The 8,765-nt window shown below is 34.3% G+C and overlaps 1 protein-coding gene across 1 annotated transcript; it reads left to right on the forward strand.

Moving 5' to 3' along the window:
- The first annotated feature begins 6,617 nt into the window (after nt 1–6,617).
- LOC102868846 (olfactory receptor 6M1-like) lies at nt 6,618–8,473 on the forward strand. The gene is made up of 2 exons (XM_006895626.1): nt 6,618–7,502; nt 8,411–8,473. The coding sequence occupies exons 1-2, from the start codon at nt 6,618–6,620 to the stop codon at nt 8,471–8,473; spliced, it is 948 nt and encodes a 315-aa protein (XP_006895688.1).
- Nucleotides 8,474–8,765: the final 292 nt, after the last annotated feature.

An 8,765-nucleotide genomic window follows, 5' to 3' on the forward strand; every position in this document is an offset into this window, starting at 1 on the left:
ATTTATATAAAATATATTCTGGGGAAAGATCTTGCTATTCAATTCCTAATAGAGCTAACTGATCCTGAATATCCCTTCAATTCTGATGTTTTCTGAATCTAAGATGCTCCAGTTTTCAATTGCTCAGAATAAGAACAGCATCTCTACATATGGAAAATGGAGATAAAATTAATACTTCTGCAATGACTAAACTAGAAAGTTGAGTATACTAAGAAAGCTCATTCCTCACCTCTAGGCCAGCAGTATAAATTGAATGTCTTGCAAGGTAAAATCATTTTGGGCATCTTGCAAGATCAAAAGTTTTATTGGAAGTTCAGGTTAAGTAGAAATTTATTATCTTATTATCACAACTCTGCTGCAAGTTGGTTGTTATTTTCACATTTTTATTATTTATATACTGTAGAGTTGACAGGCTTTTATTCCCCCCTCTACATTTCACCATTACAAGTGCCTGTTTTCTTTCCATATACCATGCTCTCAGTCCTGTTTATTTTTTGGCAAATCTTTTATGTAACAGTTACTTTGTGTCTGGTAATGAGCTAGTTGTTTGCTTGTACATACATTAACTCATTTAAATTTTACTATCTTCCTAGGTGAAATACTTTTTTACTTGTGAGAAAATTAAAATCACATGTTGAAGCCACAGAAATAGAATTTATTCTCTAGCCTTCGAAAGGTAAAATATGATGTGCTTTCTACTATGCATTTTACTCAGTTTACACACAAACTGAGCGGAAAATTATTGACTTCTTAAAGATTTTGTCCTTAAGTCAAAATATCTGAAAGTATCTCTCAGAGAAAAATTGAGATTAATTTTTATTTATGCAAAATTTATTTATGCAACCCTAAGAAATAGATGAGACTACTAGAAATAGATGCCACAACTCAGTAAGTATAGTAAGACTTGGCTTTTGGAAAATACTATTAAGTAATCAGATATTAGAGTTCTAAGACTTTAGATACTCAGTTGAGCTCAGTTATGTATTCTGCTCTATGATCAAGTCAGAAGCTAAAAAGTTAATGTCTTTCAGAAAGTACAGACTTGCACAGGAACAACAAAAGTACTTCCCCTATTCCCATTGAATAGAGTCTGACTCACGACCACCCTCCACTGGATTTGTGAGGTCATAAATTTGCAGAAGGAAACTACCTCCTCTTTTGTTCAGGAGCAGCTGATGATGGATCGAATCACAGATCTTTTGTTTATCAGCCTACTTTGTAAGGCACTCCACAACCAAGGGCTCCTTATAGAAATACATTATTGTAAAAATAGAAAGATAACTAGTAAGGTGTGGATAAAAGTCCAGAGGGGAAAGGGAGGGGTACATGTGGGTAGAGGGTGGAGGAAAAGAGAATTACTAGGATAACAGAATTTGGTGAGCAGAGCAGAGGTGTGAAGGAATTATGAAAGATCCAATGGGGACTTGAAAAGATGACATAAGAGTAGGCATAGATCAAAGTCAATTTCATAAAGCACAGTGTACGAATAATCATTTGAAGCACAAAATTATTGTAGGAAACTGAAATGCAATATACATAAAGAATACACAATGTATATGAATTTTGTATACAAATCAATATAAAATAAAAGAAGGGAAAAAGAAATACTTTAGAAGAGGTAAACTGATGAGAATCTTTATAAAATTAAGTTACTCATATCTTTAACAAACTATCTTGTAATCATCTTGTTACATTTTAAAAAGTCAAAAACCCAACAACTATATAGTTAAAAGAATTTTCAAATAAGTTATTATTTTTTTTAGTCAATAACAGTAGAGGTTAAAGATGTTAAGACAAAAACAGAATGTTCAGGATATGAAGGACAAGTGAAAATGTATTCTTGTTCTCAAGTAGTGTCGACCAGAGAGGCATAAAAACAAAAAGAAATCATGGAAGTAGGGAGAGGGGGAAATAACTGCCACAAACAGAAAGAAAACAATCTCAACAACTCATTCCTGTCAAGTTGGAACTGACTCATCACTGGCCCTGCATTGGTTTTCCAGGTTTGTAAGTTACACAGAAGACTGCCTCCTTTCACTGAGGAGCTTCTAACTAATTCGAATTGCCAGAGATGCTCAGCCTTTTAGTTACCTACATAAATTCCTGCAGACTACACCATCAATGCAAGAGGAAGTCACAAAAAAAGATAATGAAGAGGTGATATGTTTGTGGATTCAGTGAAGCACTTGAACGTGCAGTGGACATTGATTCTATATGTGATAGTGTAAATTCTCCCTACACTCCTGATAATAGTGGTCATAGGGAGACCCCTTTATCTCTTTGCTAATTTTAAGGGTTTTTTTAATGCTTTCTCATTAAGCACTGGTGTTATAGCTTTTTAGTATATACTTTTCCTCAAGTTATTTCAGTTTCTGTTGAGTAGAAACTTACTACTCAACAGAACCAAACAAGAATACTGTTGTTGTTGTTGTTGTTGTTGTTTACCATAGAGTCGGGACCAACATATAGCTGACCTTCCACTTTTCAGAAACAATCGCAAGGGAGGAGATTGTCCTTACTACTCAACAGAACTGAACAATAATACTACTTTTAAAAAAAATGTGAATGTTTCACAATATTTATAAGTAAAATGAGACTTTACTTTCCCCCTCTTTTTTTTTAAGTCTTAACATTTTATTAACTTCACATATCCCTCTTTTTCTCACTTATCTTGAATTGTTTGTATAACATGGCAAATTTTTTTTTTTTTCAGGAAAATTCAGTAGAATTCAACTTCTAAATTATCTATGCCGGTGTGTTCTTTGTGTGATTTTAAAGACTTCTTCTATTTCTATAGTAGTTGCAGTACTGTTGTTGTTGTTGTTGTTGTGTGTTATATAGTCGGAAATAACTCATAGCTGACCCTCCAGTAGGTTTTAAGAGGTAATAAATTACAATGGTATATTGTCCATCCACTTCCTGCTGGGCAAGTGGTGTGTTCAGATAACATGCCATTAGGATTTACAGTACAGGATCTTAGCACTAAACCATCGGCACTCCCTTTTTAGTACTCATGATGGCTTTTTACTTTCCCTTCATCAGGAAAGATTTGTATGACTTTATATGACTTATGAAGTCACTTTTTAAAGAATTTTCCCAATTTTACTTAGTTTGCAAATAAGAAGGCATAATATTCTTATTAGCTATATATATTTCTTGTTTTATCTCTCTCATACTTTTTTGTTTTTCATGTTGTAATTTCATTTTTACCACTTTAAAGTGTTTTAATCTGTTTTTTTTGTTGTTGGGGTGGTTTATTGTTTGGGTTGGTTATTTGGGATTTTTTCTCTAGCAGAGTTTCCATTTTGAGTTTGGTATTTTTTTTCTTTTAAAAATCATGTTCTAGTCCATATCTGCTTCCTTCTACATTTTTATTCCAATTTTTTCTTAATTTTTCTAATCATTCAGATTTCTAATTTTATAATTGAGTCTTTGAGTGTACAAAAGTCAGTAATTAAATCACTATTGATATAACTCTCAAAATTTATATATATATACCATTATATACAAATGATCATTTATGCTATCATTCAGATCTGACATTCCCCCCTGCCCCTTCCAGTATGATTCCCTTTTGCTCTGTGAATTATCTGGGAGGAAATTTTTTTTTAAATTTTCAAACATATAAGGAAATTTTAATGTTTACTTTTACTACTAACTTACTGTGTTGAGGTCTGAAAACATGTTCTATATGATACTTACTTTGCAATTTGTTGAGTTTTCTTCATGTGTAATGCTTTTAAACATTTCATGTATGTTCTAGAAAAATGTGTATTCCCTGACATTTGAATACCAAATTTTATATAAGCCCACCATAAGAATTTAAGTATGCTGTTCATATTATATTTATCTTTTCTCTTCTAATATTTCTATTGATTTGCATACAGTAATTAACATATGTAATATTTCATTCATTTGCATTATATTTTAGAAAATCTTTACATTGTGTTTAATATCAATTCATATATATTCTATATCATTAATTGCCACTGATCTATGCCTATTATGCCCCATCTTTTTTTCCTTCGCACTCTAACCTCTGCTCTCCTAGTGATTTCCACTCTTCCTCTTTTTCAGCCCACTTCCTTTTACCCCATTTGAACATTTATACACTCCTTGCTCAGTTATACTTCTCTTTTATGACTTTTTTGTACATCTTATTGAAATATTTTATTATGATGATTTTTTTACCATTCTGTCAATTTATATATAGAGACACAGAAATAGATAGATAAATGTTGTTGTTGACTGCCTTAAAGGCAAGCACAACTCATAGCAACCCTATGAACGAAAGGCCTGACACCCCTCTACAACTATCGACATTTATCAGAGTTCATAGAGTTTCCGGAGGCATGTTATTTAGGAAGTGGATGCCATTCCTGATTTCAAAGATAGATAGATATAGGTATATACATAGATATATACACAGATATATATGTTTAAACTATTACTATTTATTTTATATATATATAAATTGTTAAATGTTCCCTTTTTTCAAGGAGAAGACTTTCATCACGGAGCTGACCTCTAATAATGTTTGTTATCATAATGTCTATTTTTAATGTCTATTTTACTATTAATATGGCTGTATTTATGAAGCTTACTTCAAGTCTAAAGCAAAAATACTTTATTTATTTGCAAATTATGACACAAGAAGTCTTTAGCTCCAATTTTTCTGCTTCACACATATCTTTTATTGTTGACCATATACCAATTCTATCTTGACCTCACAAATTCAACAGTATTCTAATGTTTTGACAATGTTCATTTATATTTGTTTACCATCCTACTGTTTATTTTTACATCTTTGTAATTTTAAGATTATTTTTCTTGTTCGGGATGGGTGTGTCAGAGACAGTGCAAGTGGCACAGGATAGAGCAGAGTTTAGGGCTGTTGTACATAGGGTCACTATGAGTCGCAAGTGACTCGACAGCACATAACAACAACAAAAATTTGTAACTTGGTAGTGAATTTTGTAAGCTTTTATCTGTAATACATTTATTTGAAGAATTCTGGTAGTATAGTTGTTAAATGCCCAGATGCTCCATGAGAGAAAGATGTGCAGTTTGTTTCTGTAAAGATTACAGCTTGAAAACCCTGTGAGAGTTTGACCCTGTGCTATAGGGTCATCATGAGTTGGTTGAGCTTCTATTTATTTTACAATGTAAGATAAATGTTAATGGATATATAATAATGAATGAGCAACTGCTTTCTTACTATATTTTGGAAATATCCTGCAGTCAATTTGTGACTTCCACCACTGTAACTAAGAAGCTGGTAGTTGTTCTAACTTCTGTTGTTGTAGAAAATCTACCCCTTCTTCATGACTGCTCCTCATATCTTCTCATTGGTATTTTGGATCTCTATTTCTTTTTATATACTGTCTTACCTCTACTTCCTCTAATCACTCATTTAGGACACACACTAAAAATATAAACTTTCCCATTCTGTCTTCTATTTTACTTAATCATTCTTTAATACTGTCAGTATTCTCTATCCCTTGATTTCGTAAAGATAAATAATAAGATCTTGCTAAGTATAAGATCTTCCTACTAATTAATTCTTCCTTAAATCACACCTAACTCATTGTTTACTCCATCTTAACACACTCAAAATGACTCTGTTATTTTACCAATAATAATTTTTCTTTAATTATTTAAATGCTACTTCCTTTCAATTCACTTTGTTCTTGACTTGGAGGAGACACATAGCTGACCCTCCAGCAGGTTTTCTGAGGCAAGAAATCACACATGATAGGATTACTCATCTTTCTCTGGTGGATTAGAACTGACCACATTTAGGTTAGCGGTACGTCTCTACAGACTATGCCACCAAAGTGCTTGCTACTTTAAAAAAAGTATATCCATAGGGAGATCCTACTTCTCCCATAGGGTCAAACAATGCAAATCAAGCCTTCTGCTTTGGTTCTTCACATCTTCAATTCTTTATTGTTCCTTCACCAATTTATTGTCTACAGTGACACAGGTAACCTGATTACCAGGTCTTCACACATAGAAGTTCTGATACCACCACGGGGCTCACTTCCTAATCTTCTTGGCCCAGCTCATATTTTCTTGATGCTTATTCTAACAAAGAATATGTCCTATCAAGTTATTGTTGTAGTATAAGAGGATCCTTCATGTTATGTTCTGCAAGTTAGTTATGTTAGAGAAATTATAACAGAGTTTATGTCAGATTGTTTCTCATCTCTCAATGTCATATGAAGTGAGATCATCAGCAAAAATACCTATATAGTTAGAGGTTAAAATATTATTTAATCAAAATAACGCAAATGGTTTTCTGTTAACTACACGCTTCATCTAGTTTACATGAACTTGAATCTATGGAAATAAAGGAAGAAATATAAATATTTAATAGAAAGTAAATTGTTAGATCTTTTAAAAAGGTCACAGAAGATTTGTGGTTTGGTTTGGTTTTTCCTAGTCCATCAATTTAATAGGCAAGAAATGCCCAGCAAGGTTATTATCATTTGCCCAGCATAACGTAAAAGAATTACAGACAACTCTCCTAATATTAAGAAGGTTCGTAAAAATTGTGAAAGATAATTCCAACTATTGTTATATTATTTCTTTGTTTCTTCCCCCATTGAGTAGAAATGGCAACAAGAAACCAGACCACAGTGACTGAATTCACCTTGATTTCCTTTCCCAATGTCCCAGAGCTCGAGATTTTGTTCTTCGTGGTTCTCCTGCTTGTTTACACACTCACCATAACAGGAAATATTATCATATTTTCCTTAATATGGACAGACAGTCGTCTCCAAACACCAATGTACTTCTTCCTCAGTAATTTGTCATTTTTGGACATTTTGTTCACAACTACCATTGCCGCAAAGTTGCTAGCCTGTCTCTTAGAAGAGAGAAAAACCATATCCTTTGCTGGGTGCATCACTCAAACATATTTCTACTTCTTCCTGGGGACAGTGGAGTCCATCCTCTTGGCTGTCATGTCTTTTGACCGCTATGTGGCCATCTGTAACCCCCTGCGATACACCATCATCATGAACAGTACAGTCTGCCTCCTGCTGGTTCTGGGATGCTGGGTGGGAGCCTTCCTGTCAGTGTTGTGTCCCACTATCATGGTGTCCAGACTGCCATATTGTACTGAAGAAATCAGTCACTTCTTCTGTGACATTGCTCCTCTGTTACAGGTGGCCTGTATTGATACTCACTTCATTGAGTTGATAAACTTCCTCTTATCTTCCCTTGTGGTTTTAAGTTCTCTAGTGCTCACCACAGTGTCCTACACTTACATTATCACCACCATCTTACATATCCCCTCAGCCCAAGGACGTCAGAAGGCCTTTTCCACTTGTGCTTCTCACATTACCGTTGTCTCTGTCGCCTATGGAAGCTCCATCTTCATGTATGTGAGACCCAACCAGAGCTATTCCCTAGATTTTGACAAAGTGACCGCTGTGCTCACTACAGTAGTAACTCCTCTTCTGAATCCCTTCATTTACAGCTTAAGGAATGAAAAGGTAAAGGAGATCTTGAGGGAGACAATGAGCAGAATCATTTTATTACATTCCAAAGAAACATGACATTAAGCAACTTTAGGACATCTATTTTTCCATTCTATGGCACTTTGTTCTGTGACAAGTAATGCAATTGTCTACAGGTAGGACAAGCAAGCTATCATCAACCACCAACTGGAAGTATTATAACCTTATTTATTCAGAAATAGAAGAGGGCAAGGAGTCTACCTTCCTCAGACTTTGGGACATTTTTCATATCATAACAGGAGCAACTACAGGCCCCAAATCCTAAGAACACGCTGTTCACAAGGTAAAAGTGGCTTTCATATTTCATACACCAACTATAGACAAAAGTCTGACCATTGAGCCTTCTGAACCTTGTGTGGCTGCCTTCATGGGAGAATCCCTGCCACCTGTGTCATACAATAAAGAACCAATACTAATAAAGGAGGAAGTTCAAGCTGTTATGAAGGAATTGGCAAACAATAAATCCCTGGAATTTATGGAATACCAAATGATATATTTCAACAGATGCAACTTTGGATGTGCTCACTAGATTGTGCTGAAAAATCTGGAGGACAGCAACATGGAAGAGAACCATATTCATTCACATCCAAAAAAAAGTGATCCAAAAGAATGTGGGAAATATTCGATAATATCAGTAATATCATATGTAAACCCAATTTTACTGGGAGTTATTAAAAAAACTATTAAATAGTACATCAACATTAAAACAGCATATCAATCAAGAAATTCAAGCTAGGTTTAGAAGCTAGGAATATAATTGCGAATATCAGATGGATCTTGGCTGAAACAGAGAGTACTAGAAGCATATCTATTTGTGTTTTATTGTCTATGAAAAGGCATTTGACTGAGTAAATCACAAAAATATTGTGTCTAACATTGATAAGAATGGGAATCACATAATCCCGCAACACTTGACTGTACTCATGGGAAACCTATACCAAGGCTAGAAGTTGTTTGCCTGAACCAAACAAGGGGATACTACAAGAAAGGAATGCATCCCTAGATCTGAGAGAGATGCAAATCAAGACAACTATGAGATATCATCTCATCCCAGTAAGACTAGAAAAATTTAACAGAACAGCAAGCAACAAATGCTAGCGAGGTTGTGGAGAGACTGGAACCCTGATTCACTGTTGGTGGGAGTGTAAAATGGTGCAACCACTGTGGAAAGCAGTGTGGCACTTTCTCAAAAAGTTGCAAATAGAGATACCATTTGACCCAGCAATTCCACTACTGGGA

The sequence above is a fragment of the Elephantulus edwardii genome, unplaced genomic scaffold, assembly GCF_000299155.1.
Source record: "Elephantulus edwardii isolate Elephantulus edwardi_28Jun2011 unplaced genomic scaffold, EleEdw1.0 scaffold00171, whole genome shotgun sequence".
Taxonomy (NCBI): Eukaryota; Metazoa; Chordata; class Mammalia; order Macroscelidea; family Macroscelididae; genus Elephantulus; species Elephantulus edwardii.

What these genes read in the sequence shown, in the direction of transcription:
- LOC102868846 (XM_006895626.1), top strand. Translation starts at nt 6,618, where the DNA reads ATGGCAACAAGAAACCAGACCACAGTGACTGAATTCACCTTGATTTCC. An exon ending in ACAGCTTAAGGAATGAAAAG is followed by an intron (nt 7,503 to 8,410) that starts GTAAAGGAGATC and finishes AACATTGATAAG; the next exon opens with AATGGGAATCACATAATCCC.